Source organism: Canis lupus, chromosome 5, assembly GCF_011100685.1.
Source record: "Canis lupus familiaris isolate Mischka breed German Shepherd chromosome 5, alternate assembly UU_Cfam_GSD_1.0, whole genome shotgun sequence".
Taxonomy (NCBI): domain Eukaryota; kingdom Metazoa; phylum Chordata; class Mammalia; order Carnivora; family Canidae; genus Canis; species Canis lupus.
The window spans coordinates 53,163,457-53,187,493 of NC_049226.1; the positions used below are offsets into that span (position 1 = coordinate 53,163,457).

General features: G+C 35.3%; 2 protein-coding genes across 6 annotated transcripts in view; one reads left to right on the forward strand and one right to left on the reverse strand.

Annotated features, from left to right (window-relative positions):
- Positions 1-3,274, forward strand: part of FYB2 (FYN binding protein 2) — a 123,774-nt gene extending 120,500 nt beyond the window's left edge. For both annotated transcript variants that reach the window (XM_038537418.1, XM_038537417.1), the window contains exons 18-20: positions 229-385; positions 464-497; positions 727-3,274. In XM_038537418.1, the coding sequence (XP_038393346.1) occupies positions 229-385; positions 464-497; positions 727-748 (213 nt within the window). In that variant the 3' untranslated portion in view covers positions 749-3,274. The remainder of the gene's footprint in view (positions 1-228; positions 386-463; positions 498-726) is intronic.
- Positions 3,275-8,549: 5,275 nt separating this feature from the next.
- Positions 8,550-24,037, reverse strand: part of PRKAA2 (protein kinase AMP-activated catalytic subunit alpha 2) — a 67,510-nt gene continuing 52,022 nt past the window's right edge. For 2 of the 4 annotated variants that reach the window (XM_038537419.1, XM_038537420.1), the window contains exons 7-9: positions 19,483-19,987; positions 17,945-18,071; positions 8,550-16,248 (exon numbers count right to left, since the gene is read on the reverse strand). In XM_038537419.1, the coding sequence (XP_038393347.1) occupies positions 16,010-16,248; positions 17,945-18,071; positions 19,483-19,987 (871 nt within the window). In that variant the 3' untranslated portion in view covers positions 8,550-16,009. Of the gene's footprint in view, positions 16,249-17,856; positions 18,072-19,482; positions 19,988-24,037 lie in introns of those variants that run through there. The other 2 variants (XR_005359722.1, XM_038537421.1) reach the window with 2 other exon arrangements.

The window sequence follows — 24,037 nt, forward strand, 5'->3', positions numbered from 1 at the left end:
TCATCCACCGGAATTCATTCAAAGACAATTAGGTAAGAAGTGTGAAAACACTTTGAAAATATGACAGTACCAAACTAAATGTAAGAGTGGCATTTTACCAGTACTTTCCTCTTCCTTTAGATGTTATTTAATATCTAGATCTTGAGTTTGAGGTTACTATATTATGTCCTTCCATTAATTTTGTTAGAATAAAAACTGCACAGTCTGATTAGTAATTTCTTATTTCAGTATGACAAAGAGATTACTGTCATCAACACAGCAGTGGCATGTTCCAGTAATTCAAGAAATGGAATATTCTATTTGCCAATAACCCCTGGAGAAGAACTGCAAGTCATTGATACCACTGAAGAAAATCTAGTGATCTGTCGCAATTCCAAAGGCAAATGTAAGTTACTGGCTTATTACCCATAAAATTTCAGTCACTGTTTATAACTTTTCAGACTAGTGATTTTTGTTTCTACAGATGGATATGTACTAATTGAACACCTAGATTTCAAGTAAGTAGTTTGATTTTATACTTCAAATCATGAATTCTAAATACTTTATACATTGAAGACTCCTGCATTTATTTAAAGTCAGGAAGTTTTAAGGATTACTTTGAAAGAGACTTAATTCTTGTGTCTCCTAAGTATCTTATCAGAGGTTTCTACAGAGCTTAACTATCAAACTAGTTAAGAAATCTGCCACCCGCTGCTCCGCTGGCCTCTATGTTTCTGTTTTTTTCAGGCATCAAGGCTGGTCACCTTAGGAAGATCAAGCTCCATGGCAGGGGCTGCACTAGAAAAGACTAGCCTGAGACCTCAGCCCTTCCTCACCTCAGTTTCAGGTCACATGTCAAATGGGATGGTGGGATCTATGAATACTGAGAAGAGAAAAACTCCTCCACATTTAGACGTTGGTTTTACTCAATGGTTATCTTTCAATGTCCATGTCAGTATCTATTTCACTGCTGGCTCAAGAGAGTGTGAAACCGTGTGTGTTAGCATTTGAGCATTTATTTAATAAGCCATAGCCAAAGTTAGAAATCATGCCTTCTGGTACCTAGGCAGCTGTGCAGATGGTTAGTCTGCTTCTAATATTAGTACACGAGTGTTTATAATTTCTAGAAGATGTTGTGCATTTAAATTGGGTATAATTTACTTCTGAAAAGTAAGTACTGTAACCAAGGTCTTTTAAATACTCAGATTCAAGGTATAACCTTAAAATATAATTATGGCTCAGTCTTTAAAACATCAAGGTATAAGTGTCCTCCTTTTAATCAAAAAACTCAAATCAGACAAATGCTGTTCAATATTGGCTTCTTGTGGGAATAGGATGCTGAAAAGTAATTTATTCTTGAAGGAAGAGCCTAAATCTATTTAACACAATTTAAATAATATATATACTGTTTAAAACATCCTATTGCCCAAAGAAAAATAATTCTATGCCTGAACACCTATTAAATACAATTAAAGAAAAATAAAATGAAGCTGTAAATAACATTGTTTTTTACATGATGTGCACTGCCTGTCCATGAAAAAAAAATCTATATAGGTATACAGCTGTTTTAAAAATTGTTAGCTTCTTCAACACCTAAAAACTGAACAATTTCACTCCATTGTTTTTATCTCCAGCGGACTCCATCTTACAATCTCAAGATCACAACCTGAGCTGAAACCAAGAGTTGGATGCTTAACTGACTGTGACACAGGGGGCCCCTTTGTTCTTTAGCCTTCAAAGGTGTGACAGAATTTGTCCTACGGCCCCATTCTTTATGAGGCTTTTTAAAAAATTTTATCTAAATTCAATTAACACATAATGAAGTATTAGTTTCAGAGGTAGAGTTCAGTGATTTAGCAGTTGCATATAATACCCAGTTCTCATTACATCACGTGTCCTCCTTAATGCTCATCACTCAGTTTGTTTCCTAGAGGCAAGAGACTCTTCAGGTTTGCTGTGAGACTATGTTTTAAGCTTCTAGGTTCTTTTTTCATGTTCCAAGTGGCACTCATCCAATAAAGGCCAAGCATCAGAAGTATTCATAGAGGAAGGGGGAATATGGCAGCAGAATAAGAGGATTCTAGGCTCACTTCATCCCACAAATATGACCATGTAACTATCAAATCACACTAAATGCTCCAGAAATTGATCTGAACACTGGCAGAACAAATTCCACAACTAAAGGTAGAGAAGTGGTCACATATCAAAGGCAGGAAGTGCGGAAACACAGCTTGTCATGGCCACTGTGGTGGGAAGGGAGCCATGATTGTCGAGAAGGGCAAGAGACAGACTAACACATGGGAGCATGCAGGGAAAATGAATGCCCATAGCAATTGGCTTAGAATGTGAGAGGGGCCAAATTCAGTGGAGCTTAAAGCCTGGAGTTTTAAAGGTCACTGTGCTTGGCTCTGTGAGAGTGCAGAGGACATACAGGGGTAGAAACAGCCATCTGAAGAGCCACTGGAGCACACGATAGGAGGGTTAGTTGCTTAGCTCCAAGTCCCAGAGAGATAGCGTTCAGGGAGAGACCCCTTGAGGAATAAAGGAACTGAGAGGTGCCATTTCCTGCCCCCATCCCTTAGCATAAGCACAGATCCACCTGCAGGAACCAGCACAGCTTAATACTCACTACCTAACTTGCTTACACCAAGTCCCACTTCCCCAAGCTCCGGAAGAACTACTTTTCCTACTCTGCTTACCTCAGTCTCAAGGCAGCAGGCCTCAAACCCTAGAAGACCAGCACAAGCATCTGTCAACACTGCTTCTTACAACCTGGGAGTTTGTGAGGCCTTGGTTTCAGTGGCAACTGTGACTGTCCTCATTTCGCAAGCAGACCAGAACACACCTCGTTAAAAGCACACCATATTCAAGCCAGAGCCACTGCCCACAGCAGGCAAAGAGAGCTTCTGTAGACAACTTGCCTGAAGGATAAACCAGCACACATTGGAGATACTCCCAGAAGTGCCAGGCCCTGGGAACAGGGGATACTACATTACAGAGCACTATAGGACTTCTTCATAAAGCCATTACCCTCAAGAACAGGAGATGTAGCTGACTTTACTAACACAGAAACAGGCATAGAGACTGAGACAAAATGAGAAGACAGGAGAATTTGTCCCAAATCAAAGAACAGGACAAGCCATGGCTAGGAATCTAAGCAAAAGAGATACAAGTAACATGCCTGATGGAGAATTTAAAGCAATGACCTGGGGTGCCTGGGTGGCTCAGTTAAGCATCTGCCTTTGGCTCAGGTAATGAGCCCAGGGTCCTGGAATTGAGCCCTGCATCAGGCTCCTTGCTCAACGGGAAACCTGTTTCTCCCTCTGCTTGTGCTCTCTCACGGTCTCAAATAAATAAAATATATTTTTTTTAAATGATCGTAAGGATACTCACAGGACTTGAGAAAAGAGTGGAGGACATCAGTGAGATACTTAATATAAAAGGTTCAATAACTGAAATGAGAAATATGCTTGATGGAATGAACAGGCTGAAAGAAACAGAAGAATGAATTAATAACCTAGAAGACAGAGTAGGGGAAAGTAATCGAGCTGACTAAAAAATTATGCAAAACAAGAGCAAACTAAGGGAACTTAGTGACTCCATCAAACATAATAACATTCATAATATAGGAGTTGCAGAAGAAGAGAGAGAAAAGGGGGTAGAGAATTTATTTGAAGAATAGCTGAAAACTTCTCTAATCTGGGGAAGGAAATAGCCACATCTAGGAGGCACGAGAACCCTCAACAAAAGCAGATCTACACCAAGACATACTGTAATTAAAATTCTTAAAAGCAGCAAGACAAAAGACAGTTACATACAATGGAAACCCCATGCTAGCAGTGGATTTTTCAGCAGAAACTTTACCAGCTAGACGAGAAGGGCATGATATATTCAAAGAGCTGAATGAGAAAAATCTGCAGCCAAGAATACTCTATCCAGCAAGGCTATCATTCAGAATAGGAGAGTTTCTCAGATGAACAAAAACTAAAGGAGTTCATGACCATGAAACCAGCCATGCAAGAAATACTACCAAGTACTCTTTGAGCAGAAAGACCAAAATGGAAATATGAAGGTAGAAAACACAAAAGCAGTAAAAATGAATATTTCCATAAAAAATCAGTCAAGAAATTCACAAAAAGGATGTAAAATAGGACACCACATACCTAAATCATGAGAAGGACAGGAGTAAAGAATGGGTTCAAACTTAAATGACCATCAATTTAATGTAGACTGCTATATGCAGATGTTACATACCAACCTAATGGTAACCACAAATCAAAAATCACTAATAAATATGCAAAGAATAAAGAGAAAGAAACCCAAATATAACAGAAAATCTTCAGAAACAACTGCAAAACAAGTAATAAAATGGCAATAAATACATATCAGTCAGTAATTACTCTGAATGTAAGTGGATTAAATATTCAAAAATTCAAAAGACATGGGTCTTATTTTTTATCCATCCTGTCACCCTACTTATATGTTGCCTACAACAGACCCATTTTAGACCTAAAGACACCTGCACATTGAAAGTGAAGGATGAGGAAACATCATGCAATCAGATGTCAAAAGAAAGCCAGGGTAGCAATGCTTATATCAAAGACTGTAACAAGAGACAAAGGACACTATATAAATGTAAAGGGAACAATCCAACAAAAAGATAGAATTGTAAATATTCATACACCCAACACAGAATCACTCAAATGCATAAAATAGTGAATAACAAACATAAACTAATCAATAATATAGTAATAGTAGGGGACTTCAACACCCCACTTACATCAATGGACAAATCAACAGAAAATCAAGGAAATAATGGCTTTAAATGACACACTGGATCAGATGGATCTAACAGATACGTTCAGAACATTCCATCCTAAAACAACAGAATATACCTTCTTTTCAAGTGCACATGGAACATTTTCCAGAATAGATCACATATTAGGCCACAAAACAAACCTCAACAAATTAAAAAAATCAGAGTCAGACTATGCATCTTTTCTGAGTACAGCGGTATGAAACTAGTAGTCAAACCACAAGAAAAAATTTGGGAAGACCACAAATAAAGGTTAAATAACATGCTACTAAACAATGAATGGGTCAACCAGGAAATAAAAGGAAAAAAAGTGTATGAAAACTCTTGGATGCTGCAAAAGTGGTTCTAAGAGGGAAGTCTATAGTAATATAAGCTTACCTCAAAAAGCAAGACAAATCTCAAATAACCTAATCTTATACCTAAGGGAGCTAGAAAAAGAACAAAACATAAAATAAGCAAAAGGAAGGAAATAATAAAGATTAGAGCAGAAATAAATTATATAGGAACTAATAAAACAGATAAGTGAATCCAGGAGCTGGTTCTTTGATACCACATCAGGCCAGTATCTCTGATGAACAGAGGTGTAAAAATCAACAAAATACCAGGAGAATGAATCCAACAATATATTTTAAAAAATCATTCACCACAATCAAGTGGGATTTATTTATTCCTAGGTTGCAAGGTGGTTCAATATTCACAAATTAATCAACATGTAATCAAATCAACAAGAAAAAAGAACCACAGGATCATTTTAAGAGATGGAGAAAAAGCATTTTACAAAGTATAACATCCATTCATGATAAAAACCCTCAACAAAGTAGGTTTACAAGAAACATACCTTAACATAATAAAGGCCATATATGAAAAACCCACAGGCAATCTCATCCTTAATGGAGAAAAACTAAGTGCTTTTCTGCTAAGGTCAAAAACAAGGATGTCTGCTTTCATCACTTTTATTCAACACAAATGAAATGCCTAGAAGATTAAGAAATATTTTATAGATAAAGGGACACCGAAATTCAGTGTTTATATGCAAGTATGTTTGCTGGTCAAGGAGCACACACAGATGGAAAATCCATGCTATGTCTGGTGAGAGATGGCCAGAGCTGCAATGGGGTAAACTGCAACTTAAAGATTTCACTTGGACATTTTCTGCTAGAGTGAGGAGACATTCAGAGGTCTTAAGCAGGAAACTAGTGCCAGATATTTAGAGAGGAAGGAAGAAAAACTATCATAGCAACATGGCTGATACACTGAAAAAACTTTATTTCTCTAATATTCTAGGCAAAAGGCCTTAAGACAGCAGCAAGAGAACTATCTAGTATAAGAACCCCATTAGAGATAGTACAGAGGTAAAGAGACAAAATGTCTTGGTGACTGATTAGAAGTACAGGTGGAACAGAAAATTAAGGAATTACTCAGATTTCTTTTTTGAGAGATGAGATTAAGGCTGGTACCAAATATTGGAAATCTATTTCTGTTGGACTCCCTGAATTAAATCTGCTACTCAGTGAGAGGCAAGTACAGCCCTCTCCCATACTCCAGGAAAAGACCTGTTACAGTGGGCACTGTAGAAGATAAGGCTAAGTATGGCCTGTAGGCAAGGAGGTAAGTGAGAGACAGGCTAAAGAGAGACCTTTCCTGCCAACAATCCTGTCCAGTAGAGTCAGAAACTATATATCACTCTTGCCAGCTTATCAGATGGTCTCTTGCTGTAATTCAGTAGCTCAGCTCTGAGCCTCTATTTACTCAATAGAACAGGGCTAGTAACACTCAGTTTGTCTACTTCAGTGTTGTAATCAGGCTAAAATATAAATAAAAATGTCCTAAAATCCTTAGTACATAATATGGTATAAATATTAATACTTGGCCTTTTCTGTAGTTGAAGATGTTAGAAACAAAAATATAGTTTTGACATTCAACTCTTAAAAGAATGGCTGGGATATATAGGTAAACTGAAGGTTTTAAAATATGAATCATTTGGTCTAACAGAAATTACTATTTATTGATATGGAACAGGGTTGTAGGAAGAATTGCTTCTATCCTATCCATAATCAATGGTTATAACTATGTGGTTATAGTTCTGTTTCACTAATGTCAGCCACATTTCTTCCATTCTTTAAATTCTAGCATTCAAAACTAAATTTCTCATTATTGATGTACCAAATTTTTTAATGTAAACACTGTAAACACTATAATATTGCTGCTGTCCAAGCAGTGATGTCCAAGCAGATGCCATCTGCCTCCTACAAACCCTAACCTAGCATAAAACTTAAATGGAAAGATGGACTTTTTTGTTTTAATTTTGTATAAAAAGATAAAGACAACAGCATTCAAAGGAACTTGATCCTAACAGAGGCTAATACAGGCACACTCCAATTTACTTACAGGCCAGGCCTCTAGCAACCTATAAACATGTACCAACAAAACCTTCCCTTTCTCCTTTTGAGTACTTCTGTGAAACACCTGGTTCTTCCAAGATGACATAGCATTCTCTTGACCAGAACCTCCCCCACACATCTTCAGAACTTTTAAAACATAGATTCTAAGGGAAACTATAGGAAGAGAAAACAATGAATATATAATGACAAATTCCTAAAAAGTATTTATTTTAGGGTAGGGATGATATTTCCTTCAGCTTCTTCATACTTCTGTTTTCTTTTCAAATTTCCTATGATAAGCATCCTCATCCATGCAATTTAGGAAATAAAGGAAAACCATTTTAACTAATAAAAACAAATCTCTTTGAATAACGCAAATTGAAATCTTGTCTAGCCTAGGCAGCCTTTAGTGTAAAGTTCTATTAGGTCAGAGGTCCTTTACACCTTCCTATTTTATGGTTGTAGTAAACAGAATTTTTTCCCCTGTGATCTTTATGCCTTGGTGTTATTCCTATAAACATGTGACTTGGCAAAAGGGACTTTATAGATAAAATTAAAGTTGCTAGCCATTTAACCTTAAGCCAGAGAGATTAGGGGTGCCTGGATGGCTCAGTAGGTTAAGCGTCTGCCTTCAGCTCAGGTCATGATCTCAGGGTCTTGGGATCAAGTCCCATATCAGGCTCCATCTCAGCAGGGAGTCTGCTTCTTCCTCTCCCTCTGCCCCTCTCCTCCACTTGAGTTCTTTCTCTAATAAATAATATCTTTATAACAGATTATCCAGGTGAGCCCAATTTAATCACAGGGAACCTTAAAATCAGAAGAGGAAAACAGAAGAGTCAGCCAGCCAGTCATAGAAATATAGTGACATAAGAGGCAGGAGAAATTCAAAGCATGAGCCCCCTGTTGCTGGCCTTGAAGATAAACGAAAACATGGGCCTGTAAACAATGGTGGCCCTTAGAAGCTCCAAATGATCCCTAGCCAACAACCACAAAGGAAATGGGACTTCAATCCCAGAGTAACATGGAACTAAATTCTGCCGACAACCTCAAAGAGCCTTGAAACAGTCTACTCCCCAGAACCCAACCCTACCAGTGCTTTGGTTTTCAGCCTTGTGCGATCTGAAGAAGCAACAGTGAACTTCTGACTTACAGAACTGTATGTGAGATAATAAATTTGTGTTGTTACTAAGTTTGTAGTAATCTGTTATGGCATCAATAGAATATACAATGGCTAAAGTTAGAAACTACAATGTATGACAAAAGTAGTATGAATTCTTCAAAGAACCGGAGGCCGTCTTATTCTACAACAACTTTCTCTGTAACTATTAATTTATGTGTAGAATATTAGTTTAATGACTGAGCAGAAACAAAAATAGCTTTCACATTAACTAGAGACTTTAATTTGATTTTGTGAAAAAAGCTTATAAGCAATCAGGCTGCTTTTCTCTTTTGTGTTTGTTACTTATGAATATGCACAGTGCAAATATTAATCAGAGAGAACCTGTAACTATGAACTGCTGTGTAGTTCAAAATGACATCTTTACCACATGGTTACTGGAAGAGCCATCCCACTGATCATTTAATACCCACAAAAAATACACAACAAACAAAACTGAAATTTGAATCTATGGCATTAAAACACAAAAGCACTCAATGTCGGGGCTTTTTTCCTTTTTCTAGAAATAAATTATAAAAAGTGATCTCAATTTCAAAAGTTTTAAAAAGATTTTAATAGATACATATCAAGTGCTTCAACAGGTGAATATATTAGCCTACGGGATATTCTTTTTCAAAAACAGGCTAAGAAAGAATGAACGCAGGATATTGAAAATTTTTTGACTAATTAATATCCAATCTTACATTTTCTTAGGATTGTCATGGTCATAACTGATGGCTATCAACTTTCAGTTTTTTTTGTTGCACTCAAAATCCACTTTATATTTAAGCATACTTGACAAAGAACACAAGCATTCTTCTTAAAACAATATTTAGATTACTCTGCTGAGAGTTCACAGTTCTCTAACAATTTTATATTAAACACACAAAACATTGTACAACCAGAGATATTTGTGAACAGTCTTGAGAGAAAGCTGTATTTTGGTACATTAAGGCAGCTTCAGCCAACATTTTAAGAGGTTCTGAATATTCGTTGCCACAAAAGACAAATTCAAAATTTGAGTATTTGATATTTTCAAGAAATTTTAAGTCACTTAAAATAAGAATACCATAATTTGTGAAACTGTAGTCTTAAATCTTTTTACCACTATATTCTTACTACATGAGACTTACCTAAAATCAATACTCATCCTATCAGTATCAAAGATACCCACTTTAAAAAAAAAATAGGAAGGGATTTACCTTAAATATGATGATAAACCCTGTATTTAAGCAAGGGCCTTCAAACAGTTACTCACACACATCTGTGAGGTAGGTTATTGTCCACATTTTGTAGATGAGAAAATTCAACCAAACTGAGAATCACATTCCAAATTAGATTTCTGTTCGTTCTACATTATTTCTCGCCTTTACAAACATTTTAAAGGGTTGAAATGTAAAGATTGTTAATCATTGCATTCATTTTAAAAACATGAGAAGCAGCCAGAGTTTCATCAAAGTGACTTAAAAAGTAAAGCAACATAAAAGGAATAGAAAAATACATCCAGTGAACAGCTTCTGACAGTGATAGGGTGAGGCCTGGCCAAAGGAGCCTGAAAAGCCAACAGGCAAAAGCAAACAATGTAACCATTTGTGGAGGGCAGATCTAAGGAAAAATGAGAGCAATTAGGAAAAAAGAGTTCAGACAAATATTTGACTAATTATTACTATTCCTATAATTTGAAAAGGCACAAATTTAAGGTGTTTTGTTCAGAGCAATGGATCTATTTCATTTTCCATTCAGGAAAATGTCATCCGTCTTACAAGAATGGCCTTTCTTTGTAACAAAACTAACTTAAAAGAGATTCTTAGCTGTGAGAAATAAATGCTTATGTTAGCAGCAAAAAAATTAACTATGCAGTTCTCCTTGGCTAGAACATTTCTATTTCTCCTTGAAATTTTAAATCAACACAAAATAGGTAACTTGAAAAATCACACGCATGAACCTTGTCAAAATTTTATGTATGTTCAGAAAAGTTGTCAGGCTAGGATAGTCTACAAATACACTTAAGGTTTTTTTCCTGGAAAGAACACACTACTCTAGGGTTTCCATAATTGCACTTTAAATATAACTGAAATTCACCTACCTTGCTTGTCCAAACAATCATGAGCTACTTCCATAAAATCTAAACTGCTTTTGGATATAAACAAGTAGTTACCAAAAGTCAAAGTCACATGACAGTCTCAGCTGCAAACTGGCACTGCTCTGCAAGTGTGGCAGTAAACACAAACACTGGCTCACTACAGTAATACAGGCCCACAGTCTGGTTACTTCTAGACCCAAACTGATTCTTATCAGGTTATGGCTGAAAAAGTTTAATTAAAACTCAATCCAGTCTAGACTGTGAGTCCTGTTCTTTATGCTATTATTGTTCAGTGGCATCAAATGCATCAAGATTTTGTATGTGGAAAGATTAGTAAGGATGCCAGCATTTACTTAAGTAACATATCATTTTTGAAGCTCATCAAATGACATTTCAAAGTTCTGTAAGATTTGGGAGAATATCAAGCCAATACTAATTAAGTAGTTTGTGAACAGAAATATACTCTGTGGAAAGTGTTTACCATCTAAATACCCATACAAAATGAAAAATTATCAATCTGTATATGAAATTTAGATAAGCCGAATTTATTGGATAATAATCAAAAACTATGATAATTTAAGATTGGGGCTGGGGCTAGTTTTACTTTTTATAAAAGACTGCTACAAGATTCATATAAATAAAACGAAAGGAAGAATCATGCTTTCTTCAGTATTGTGTAAGCACCCTCAATAACTCAGAAGTACTTAGAAATAACAATATGCTCATCATAAATACTTCAGATAATTATATTTAGTCAATACAATCAACCGGTTCAAATAATTAAACTAAGAAATATTCAGTTAAGACTACTTTATATCACTCTAAGACTTGAAGGCAATACATATATGTGTTTATTACTCAACTACTCCGATGTTTCAGTGATTCAGACTGTTCTCTCCTGGAGGAAGGTGGCATATTAAGAGCAGTGATCATCGCTGAATACTTTCATGGCATTAAAGCTTTATGAAGAACTTTGTGGTCCTGCTCCCTCATTTGGAGAATGGTTATACCTCACAAGATTACTGTAATGTATTAAATAAGTTAATAGATATGGTCTCTGGATCTAAAAATCACTATAAAATTATATGGAACACTTCCAATACTTCAAAATAGTAGTTTTTTACTTATGGTGCACATGATGTTTCAACATGTTTGGTTTTCTGGGTGATTTTTCCCATTTGTGCTCCAAAGAACAGCTGTATTTATATTTTTTTCAAGTATATACCTTTAAAATGCCTCACCAAACAAATACAGAACATTCACACTAATATAAAAATCTCTAAATATTTAAAAAGTGAACACTAACACAAATCACATGAAAAGGGCAAAGACACAACTTTAAAGTTCAAAGGTACCTTGGAGGCCTTTTAGTCTATTCCTCCCACTTTAAGGGTTACAAACTGAGGCCCAACATAGGTGTGAATTACCAGCAGATTGCACATATCCCTCAACCAGATATTTCTAATAGACCTTCTGAAAACTATTATTAAAATAAATTAATTCCCTATTTAAAAAGTCACAGAGTGATAGAATGACCAAGTAAAGAAATGCCAGATTGAAAAGGTGGAGTTCTTTAAAAACATAAACAGACAAAACTGTGAACATGTTTAGCATTTAGATATTGAGACTTCACAGTCATTAATAGAATTTAAATTATTAACCAGTGAATAAACATAGATACAGTAGTGTCTGTGGTAACCACATTCTAAGCTTTTACATTTTATAAGTGGAAGGTACAGTGCTTATATTAATTCAGTATACTGCACATTAATAGAAGCTACAGATAAATTCAAATAGTCAAGAAAACTAACAGTTGTATATGGTTGTTTTCTCAGTTATGTCTCTTCTAATATAAAAAACCAATTTATTTTCCCTGAGTACAAACTGGCTAGAGAATAAAGAAAAAGCAAGCCCACAATTATGTAACTGTCATGGGAACCCTATTTGCAGAAAATGGAGAATTGTTTTTAAAACATATAGCCAATTCCCTGACTGAGAAATACTGGTACTTCTGATTAATTTAGGCTCCTAGATTCTTGTTATAGATGGCTAATATCAAGGAAAGCAAACACTTGAGATTACAAAAGTGTGTCAAAAGTTTGTTAATCAAATCAAAAGCCCAACTTGAAATAGTTTGCCTATGTCCCTATTCAATTTGTTATCTGTTCCTACATTAAAAGATTACAAGAATTAGAGCTAAATATGCTGTCCAATATAAAAGTATTTAGAAAATGTTCACTGACTACACATTTTTAGAGTAAGAATCAATGTCATGGACTCACTGCTCACAGAAGCCATAGAGCCATAAGCATTAGTCACTAGTTTCTTAGCCCTTTTTTCCAAGTAATCGGTTTTAAGGTTTTTCAGTTATCCATTCCACACAACAAAAAATAAATTTTGCTCCCAAACAAATCACAACCTGATTAAGAAAATCAAGGTACTATGAAATACATCGCAGACATACAAATTTCTGTTTAGTCCAGCATTTACTCAAAATGGATATGTCCACGGGTTAAAATGAAATTTTTCTGATTCTGAACCATATTGTCTCCAACAGAAAAGAAGAAAAGAAATCTTAATTCTATTCCTTCCTCTGTAGTTATAATTACATAATTACATGTATGTATTAATAAACATAATTAACCAATTCTAGAAACCTGGGACAATAATTTTCCAAAAATAGTATTTTTCAAATTTGTGCTTTCCCATGGGCAATTAAATTTAAAATACAGTTAAATTAATTTGGACAAAGCAGGGTTAAGGTCAAATTTTTTTTTTTTTCACTGAAGGGCTTTTCAAAGTCTTTAATGCTCATATCTATTGTCATCTTCAAGCAGGAGTGTGGCATCTAACATTTTCCAAACTCGCTCAATGGACTCGTTTTTTAGCAGAGCACCTCAGGGATACAGTGTGAGAACTGCTTTTTAGAACCATATGGAGTCCATTTCCATGATGTAGCTAAGTCTTTTCTAACCTAATAATAGAAGCTCTCCTCCCAAATCTTAACTTGAAGAAATTCTTCCCATCCCAGATCTAACCACCACATACCACATCCACAATTAACCAGCTTACAAGACTGAAATGTGGGAATTTAGCAACTGATTCTATCTTCCTGCCCATTAGCAACAAAAGCCTCCTGTGACAATGTTCTAGCCCCTATTATACTGGGCTGAGCCTCCTGAAATCTTTTCTATATAAAGCAATGTACTAAACCTTCTAGATTCAGAGTTTCTGTGCTTTAAAAATGGAAGCATACAAGAACTGAAACTGCAATGCTGGTTTTCCTAATATTCAACAGGTTGTCATCAAAATGTAGATATTCACGAATAATGGCAAGAATGAGAAAATAGTATATAATATTTCTAATTCTCAAATAACATGATAACCACCCATATAAAGTAATTTTGATATGAATAAGTTTTTAATATCTGATTAGACTAACAAAGCTAAAATGCTACTGTCTTCCTTGCTGCTGTTTCTCCACCTTCAAAATTGTTAGGAATTTTATCATTGGGGATAAGGAATCATTAGATTAATTCCTTATTTCTAAGGTCATCCCATTCATAGTCAAGCACATATTATGAGGTGGCCCTGTTTTTCCCAAAAGAGGTATTTACACATTTGGAGAGGCCAATATTATGCCTTATCTATAATACACATCAGACTAATACAGCTGGACTGCTTATCCCTGTAAAAAACAATCATAAAAAGTACCCTTTGGTGCCACTAGATGGCAATCTTTCCAAGTTTTAAACTTAAAACGGTTTAATGCAAACCCACCCTCTTTCCCAAATTGGGAAGCAACAATTCCTTTTGATATTAAGAACTCAAACTTAAGATTAACTTAACACCATTTTTTTTAAATTCTATAAACTAATATGATGTGACATACCGCAAACTCCTGACTCAAAACTACTTAAAGACAGGCATGCTTATCTTCCATAAACTCTTATAAGAGAAACTTGGCCAGATTTTCATTTGCTTCTTGGTAGAAAACATTATTTTTGGCAAAGAGAAACCTGTTTTCAAGAGCTTAATCTTTTCTAGGGTGGGTCAGGTGAATGAGAGTGTTAATTACATCACGTTAAACAAATGAATAAATACAAATTAGATAAATTACACATAATTTAAAAATTAAATACTTTCACTAAAACAGTATAAGCAACGAGCTATTATCTACTCTGCTGTATATAGGTTTCTTTTTAATCTTAAAAAAAAAAAAAACCTGCACAAAGCAAAACAGTTTGGTTTTCCTTTAAAAGCCCTGGTGTGTGAATACATATATGTATATATATAAACAACACATATATTTATTCAAGAGAATTTTTTTTTTTTTTTTTTTTTTTTAATGTTTAAGGCTTCCCTACCCTAACAGCCTCAACAGTGAAGGTCAGTGCCTATCAAGCTTAGGAAGTACACAAAAGCCCTTCGGGCCAGAAAGCTGTTTTCAAACTGAATGGCTAGCAACCAAGATAGAGAATAGAGAAAGGGAAGCAGAAAAGATTTAAAAGCTAAGTCTATCAGCCATGAAGGATCAAAAAACAAAGACAATGGTGGTGGGGAGGTGAGGGAGGGGGATGGTTGCAATAACAAACTTGAACTTCAGATGAAGAATTAGTATTGTGATATGCAGTGGGATACCCATGCACACTCCCCACCACCACATGTATTACATCAAAAATAAGAGTTCTCTTTTAAGGGACTGTTGATAATTTTGCTTTGTTTCATTTAACTTATCTATTTCACCATGCTTGATAAAATACAAAAATAAATAGAGCCAAAAAGAATTTGAGAAAGATAGTTTTGAAAGCATGTTTTAAAATATTTTTTTAAAAAAATGTTGTTTATGAAAAACACAAAAGTTGTTGCAATTCCAGATGTTCCAGTACTAAGAACATTGAAGACTCTTAAGATAAATATGTTATTCAAGGAAATCTCAAAATAAAACCTCTAGCTGGTTATAAGTTATTTTTAAGGAACCTGTAAACCAGTTATCTGTTTCAGGACCACAGCCCTTCTGTTAAACACTAGGCAATATTTGCTAAAGCTAAAATTACAAGAACAACTCGGCTTCTGAAATTTGGGGGGCCAGCCTTTAATGTTTCAACATTTAAATACTATCTTACTAATGGCTGTATTATTTTTCTTCTTGTGCAAGAGAACTGGGTGCATAAACACAGCTTAAAGCCTGCCAAACTTTAGGAAGTAAACTGGATTTACCTACATTAAATAGTAAAGCCAAGAGGTGAGGCCAAACCACTCTTTGAGATGATTCACCACTGAAGGTGTATTAATCATCTGTAGTGAACTCACAATTTTAAATTAACAATAATTTTCATCAATGTTCACCTATTAAAGGTAGAGCCTCTATGAATTTATCATAGGCAAAATAGAATTACAGATGTCTTCAGGTAAATAAAATGTTAGAGACTTTTTTGTTTTCAGTAATTTCAATGGCATTGAGTGTCCCCTGGAAATATTCATAACTCTCAATCAGTATTCCAGAGTATGTGATATCATAAGTAAAACAATAATTTTTAGAATCTATCTGATTTTCACAGTGTAATAACAGAAAGACAAACACTAGAGAATCATCAACGGGCTAAAGTAGTGATCAGACTGGCACACATTTCAAAAAAATCCATGGTGTGACTGCCTAGGCGGGGTGGAACAGAAGACAATGTACTTCCAGTCAAAGAGCCGGTAAGAGAGCCAGAAAGTGAATGGCCCTCCGCAGTCACAGAGTCAAAACTTGACCTTGGTCTATGTAAGCCAGCAGCAGAACAGGAACGCTGAGGTGTTGAAGAACCAGACCTCTGCTCCACCACCTCATCTGAAATGAATAAAAGAAGAGCAATTTATATGAAAGGTATATATGCCTGAGCCCTTCTTATGAAGATGGTACATTCAGAAAACTGAGTAAACATATATGAACAAGGGAAACTTAATGGATGTCATGTTTCAGAGTTTTAAGAGCAGGGGTGGCAATACCCCTTTCCTCCCACAATCGTAACACACATCAACTAATCAATCACAACACTAATACACAGAAAATGTCACCCCTAAATCCTTCTCAACATAGTATTTGGCATCAACCTTGAAATCAAACAGATATCCCATGTGAAAAAAGCACATCCTTGAAGGATTAACAAAAAATATTAAAATAAAAGTTACATTGGTAACTTTTACAATCATTATACAGTGATTCCGAACCTTCAGTGCACACTGACTGGGGACGGGGTGAGGAAAATCCTGTTAAAGATTTCCGGGGGATCCTTGGGTGGCTCAGTGGTTTAGTGCCTGCCTTCGGCCCAGAGCGTGATCCTGGAGTCCCGGGATTGAGTCCCACGTTGGGCTCCCTGCATGGAGCCTGATTCTCCCTCTGCCTATGTCTCTGCCTTTTCTCTCTCTCTGTGTCTCTCATGAATAAATAAATTAAAAAAAAAATAAAGATTTCCAGTTTCCCAGAAGTCACCTCAAGAGATTCTGATTTGGGAGATCTGGGGGTAGTTACCAACAATCTGCATTTTAATAAGAACTCTAGGTAATTCTGATGATGGTGGTCAGAGACCATATAAATACTATAAATACTATAGTCAGTGGTAGCTGAGGAATAAAATTTAACTCTTCTGTTGAAAACAACTTCCTTAACTCTGAACTCAGTTCTCCTCTTGTTCTATCTTGCACCTAACCCCTGGTTTACTGTTTGTATCCCACTTGCACCTCTAAACTGAACAAGCAAATAAATAAAATCTTTAAAAAAGGGGGGGGGGGTGGGCAGCCCGGGTGGCTCAGCGGTTTAGCGCTGCCTTCAGCCCAGGGTGTGATCCTGGAGACCTGGGATCGAGTCCCACTTCGGGCTCCCTGCATGGAGCTTGCTTCTCCCTCTGCCTGTGTCTCTGCCTCTCTGTCTCTCTGCCTCTCTCTCTCTCTCTCTCTCTCTCTGTGTGTCTCTCATGAATAAATATAAAATCTTAAAAAAAAAAATAAACTGAATAAGCACATCTGGTTCATGAAGGTTTGACTTCTGGTACCCACTAAGTACTTAAAACACAACCCACAATCACCTCCCTTGACTCCTTCAGTCTCCTGGATGGCTGGAGCATCAAAATTAAACCTGAACCAAAGAGAGTCCCATCTGGCCAACTAGAATGAGGGAAGTTGATGAATGAGGAAGTTTAGATAGTGGAATCCTAATAATAATAAAATATGACTGGAGAAATGTGACAAAGAACCTGACAACATCAGTTAATTTTAGGCAAAAATTGCTTCCCTATTGTTCCTTACTTTTGCTCCACAGCCAACACTTCAAGTGACTTTATGCCAAGGAGGCACATCTTTTGGAGAGGTGCTGGGTTAGATATAGGTCTTCAATCTTTTTCATTTCACTTGCATTTTTAGCTAATTCTAGATTACTTAAAAACCAGTATAGAAGACCTACCCACCATGTCTTTGAGATGATTTTAACATCTTGTCAACTAGTGCCAAGTTTTATCTTCTCAGAGCTCATGTCTGCATAGCTTCCTTACCATCAATGCTTTTAAAGTCCAAAAGATAGCTTCTATTGTCAACCAGGTAAAGTTGTAAACTCATTTTCACATAATTGCCAGTCACTGGATTTTTTCTTCTTACACGAAGATGATATGCATTCACTACCTAAAATGGGAAATTTTTTTTAAGGAAAGTTGTTAAAAATAACGAACTACAAAATATCTCCCTTATTCTTATTGCAAAGAATATCAAAAGAAACAACTGACAGAGGTAGGGTAGAAAAGGAATTCCTGTATGATCTTTTTATATTACATGACAGTTTAGTATTTATATTTAATCTCCACTAATCAGACTGTGCAAAGCAACTGAAATTTAAAGGGCACTCGGAGATTATATGGAGTCTAGGCCTTCATTCTAGATATGCCTCTGTTCTAAAATGTCAACAATTCTGATCATCTTGAATAACTTTACCTATTAATATGGAGTAGAAGGAATAAAAAAGAACACATTAATAGTTTGCATTAGGCAATATAAACAGGTACTGTCACAAAATTTAAGTATTCAAATAATCCTGTGAAGAAGTATTATTTGCCTTTTTTTTTTTTTTTTTTTTTTTTTTTTTTATTATTTGCCTTTTAAAGAGATAAGAACTACAGCTCAGATAAAGATAATTCTGGATTTTTAAAACATCTATTAAATAAGTTCCAAATTTTTTTCAGTATTGGATTTTAATGACATTAATGTCTCTTAACTAAATCACTTAAGAAAAGGGGGATCTGTTTTTTAAGTGATTTTAAGAGACTATTATTTTGCTTATTCATGTACAAATAAAATGAAAATGATGGATTTTTCAAATATGTCAAATGAATATATACATTGTATATGTGAATGTTTTTCTTCCTTTAAAAATACATTTACAGTCCTCAAGAAAGGAACCAGAGTAGAAAGGATATCTGAAATGAAAAAAATGCTTTTCCTCCCACATATACTCAAATAGAATTGCAATGAATTTGAACACTAATTTAAAAAAAAGAAAATTGGATGCTAAGAGTAAGAAAAATATACCACTATTTTGGGACTAGCCAAATAAAAGAGATTTTCTCAACCTAGAGAAAAGTATTTATTGACTGAAAAAATATGTCCTGATGGCATATCATCTGTATTGCTACAGCTAGGGGGGAAAAGGGAGAAAAGTAAAAACATAACATCTTTGAAGACACATGACTTTTTATTGTTATGATGCAGACAGAAATAGGTGGACTATTTTCTCAGGTGATTGATTTCAGGTTATTTTCTGTTTCTTGACTAAGAATGCTAGTCTCCAATTCAAAAATATTGTAGGTCCCCAACATCAACGATTCTTCATGCTTATAGAACTTTGTTTAGTTTTGAATGAACTTGGTATATTAATGGAAAAAATGGGAGTTTTTATCATCTAGAAGCATCAAGACCAATTTATATCTAAATCAAAACAACTTTTTTATTGACATAAGTACTCGACTCGATAGATCAGTGCAGCTTACTATACAAAAAAACAAACCTTTACAAATGATCTTAATATTCTACAATTTCATACCTTCCATTCAAAATCCAGCTGCTTCATAGCTCGGTAGACTTCAGCCATAATGTCATAAGGTTTGCTTTGACTTCTGATTCCAAGATGCCACTTGGCTTTTTTCACAGCTAAAGATTTGGGCTTAGTTGTATTCAGTGCATCCAATGGACATCTCGCTTTAGGGCTGTCTGCTATAAGAGGTGGCATCCTTTCTGGATGAGGTTTCAGGCCTGGGGGAATATGCATGGTACTATCATCCATAAAAGAACCAGTTGGGGGACTAGAGGCGAGGTAGAACTCACTGGCTTGGTTCATTATTCTCCGATTGTCAATGATAAGATGATAAGCCACTGCAAGCTGGTCTTGAGGGTCACCACTATATAAACTGTTCATTACTTCTGATTCTGTACACTCAAATTTTTCACACACTTCTTTCACAGCCTCATCATCAATGACGTTAGCATCATAGGAGGGGTCTTCAGGAAATAAGTAACTGGGCAAATCTTGTTTAAACCATTCATGCTCTCTAGGAAAAATACCACAATACACTATTGTAAGAACATGCTTTGGCAAGTCCCAGATAATTTAGACATGGGGCAATAAAATATAACAGAATCAGAAAAAACTATTCTCTGTGTGACCCTGGGTAAGTTAATTAACCTCCACCCTTGAATAACTATGATTATTCAGACTTGGATATTTGGCTCACATTTTCTCAAAAATAAGTAAAATGAGCCTGTCACTTCAAAGGAAACAACCGACAGTATTTGTTGCCAACAATAAAGTTTAAGCTTTCAAGCAAAATTTAGAATTTTATATAATTTGTATCTGCCTCCATGAGTTTGGCAGCTTCCTACTATGTAAAGACTTTTCTGATAACTTTATAATGATAGCAATGAACAGGATTTCTAATACTGTATAATGAACTTGTCACCATTCGGAAAATCTTTTTTAACTCAATAACCTGGCATCTCAATAACTTCAAATGACCAATGCATGATGTTACAAAATCATACACAGGTAAAATATCCACAAAACATAAAATAGACCAGTGGATTTTAATGCAATAAAGTACAAAAGTATGCCAATATGTTTTCTCATTTGATACTATAACGAGTTAAGCTTTGGCTTAATATCAAAGCAGAATATCCACAATTATCTGAAAGACTATTCAAATGCTTCTCCTTTTTCAACCACTTATTTGAGTGATATCAGATTTTCTTCATAGACTGCAACTAATATAACATATTGCAACAGACTGAATGAAGAAGTAGGCCTAAGAATCTAGCTGAGGTTTATGAGTAAGCCCAACACTTAAGGGAATCTGAAAATGAAAAAACAAAAAACAAAAAACAAAAAAACACCATTCTTGTTATTTTCTTTTTGGTCATTTTCCATGAAAGATATGTTATTTAGATTAACATGTACTAGTTTTACTGTTATTTTTAAGTAAATTAAGTGTTTTTTAAGTGTCTCAGTTTTAATTTCTTATATGAAAAATACTGATATAACCTGCATTAAAAAACACAACTCACTGGAATTCTCAATTTTAAGACTGTAAAGGAGTACTAAAACCAAAAAGTTTGACCATCAGTCTCCTAAATATTATTTTCTCACATGTCTGGGCCTTTGCATATGATGTTACTATTACCATCTAAGAACATCCCACTCTTTTTCATCTAATACGTACTATTCCTTCAAGACTGCACAAACCTTGCTACATGGTAGACCTGGGCACCTTCTAAGCTAAATTCAGATCAATATATATTTTGTGGGGATCCCTGGGTGGCGCAGCGGTTTGGCGCCTGCCTTTGGCCCAGGGCGCAATCCTGGAGACCCGGGATCGAATCCCACGTCGGGCTCCCGGTTCATGGAGCCTGCTTCTCCCTCTGCCTGTGTTTTTGCCTCTCTCTCTCTCTCTCTCTCTCTCTCTCTGTGACTATCATAAATAAATAAAAAAAAAAATTAAAAAAAATATATATATTTTGTTTGAATGCTTCTTATTGACTGTTTAATTTATGAATATTAACTAAGAATATACTATAGCAAAAAGTCCTCCTCACAGAGATTGTATTCTAACTGAATACAGATAAAACAAATATTCACAAAATAAATATATAGTTTCAAATATACAAATATGAAAATCCTGTGATAAAGACTGTATGTGGAAAACATGGGGTAAAATAAGAATATATAAATCAGAATGGGAGGTATGTAATTAGGGAAGCTATTGAGTAATATGTTAGCAGATATCAGAATGATTAGAGGTCAGCTGGGAGCAAAGAGCTGGCAAACAAATATTCCCAACACAAGAAACAATATATGTGAAGACTGAAACAAGAAAGAGTTGTGCTATGTTCAAGGAACAAGACTGAGGCCACTATCATGAAAGCAGGAGTTACAGTTTGGAGGGGCAAAAACTATCAAATATTTTTGACAGCTATAGGCTAGAAGAATGATTCTGAGACTAGAACCTACGCTTGATGAAAATCACTCAAAGACTTTAGAGACGGGTGACATGATCTAATTTGCTTCTGTAAAGATCATCCTGCTTGACTGAAAAAACAAAAACGATGATGTTGATGATGCTGGTGCAATAGTCCAAGTGAGAAATGATGTTGTGCCAAGGCCTGGGAAGGATACAAAGATGAATCTTCTACGGCTTCCAGTAGATCTTTCTATTGTAACACTCACATTTTCTTATAGGTGTTGATTTTTTCTTAATTTTACCCACCAAACTCAGAGCTCCTTGAAACAGGGACCATGACTTATTTAGCTGTATTCCATTACCTAGTACAGTGTAAATGTTCAATAAATACATAATAAATGAGTATATAAAGTATGAAGATAAAATTAATCCATTAATGTGTTTATTTCCTGTACCATACTAAGCACCTAAGGTTTAGTAATAAAAATGTGAGATATTAATTTTTTTCAGAAAAATTTATATAACATTTTAAAAATATGAATGACAAATAGGGAAAATGAGCCCTTCTGAATGAACTCCAAATATTCACTCTTCCATAAAAGCATTAAGATTACTAAAAAAAAAAAAAAAAAAAATAGCTGATCTCAGTAATAATAGTGAGATTTGAGACATTTTCTGTTGCCCCAAGTCCATCTCCCTTCGCCCATTTCTGTGGCAGTCTTGAAAACCAAGAGTCTCATAATCATGGTAGCCCAGAAAACCAGTGGCTTAGCAACCACTAAGGGGGAGAGAGGTTTAGAATTAGAGCAGAAGAGGTTTAGAATTCTCCAAAGTCCTATCCTCAGAGAACTTGTCTTTATTTGACATGTCTGGCAGTTCCCTGGAAATCTCCATTTGAAAATCTTATCTTTTCTTGACTGATTCAGCTCTCCCTCACTGCAAATAGCCTTCCCTCCAGAACATTTGTCAAAACAACCAATGGCAACTGTCTGACATCCCAGCTGCCTAAAGAGGTAATAAGATTGGAACAAACAAGAAGCTAACCAAAAACCTTAAAATTAAAACTTCGGCAATATGAGTTCCATTGGGGGTCTTTGAAATACTCTGATATATTCTTGGGACTCAAGAAAGCCATTCACATATGCAGGGCTGTGTGCATGCCCAAGAAAGACCCTCATTTCTAATCTAGTCACTCTGTGACTCTCTGCTAATGTGGAGTGAAGACTAAAACAGAGTTATGAGCTTCTCATTGGAGCACTGAAAACATTCCAACATGCACACAGAGTCGCTCAGCAAAGGCTGGGAGACTTACTAGATAGATCAAGGCATTTTAGGAAAGCTCTAATAATAAGCTGACCATTAAGCTAGCCAAGCAGTGATTTCAGTGGCTAATCATGACAAAGAATACAAAATTTGTGGAATTAGTTCAGTAAAATCACTAAACAGAAAGAACAGCAACAAAAATACACAAGATTACAAACTCAAGGCATACACTCAAAAGAAATGGGAACATGTGACCCTAAAAAACTTGTACATGAATATGCATAGCAACATTACTGTTAAGAGCCAAAAAGTAGAAACAACTCAAGTATCCATTAACCGATGGATGGATAAAGAAAATGTAGTATATCTATACAGTGAGAATTTTAAAAAAATAATGAAGTACTGATACATGCTACACCATGAATGAACCCTGAAAATACTATGCTGTGTCAAATGCAGAAAAAGCATTAGACAAAATTCAACATCTGTTCATGATAAAAATTCTCAACACAGTAGGTTCAGAGGGAACATATCTCAACATAATAAAAACCATATATGAAAAACCTGCAGCTACATCATAATGGTGAAAAACTGAGAGCTTTCCTCCTAAGATCAGGAACAAGACAAGGATGTCCATTCTCACCACTTTTATTCAACATGGTCCTTCCTGTAAGTCCTAAATACAGCAATCAGACAAGAAATAAAAGGCATCCAGAAGGGTAAAGAAAAAGTTAAACTGTCACTATTTGCAGATGACATGACATTACACATAAAAAATCCTAAAGACTCCAACAAAAAACTACTAGAATAAATAAATTCAGTGAAACTGCAGGATACCTAGAAATCAGTAGCATTTCTATAAACTAATAATGAAGTACTAAAAAG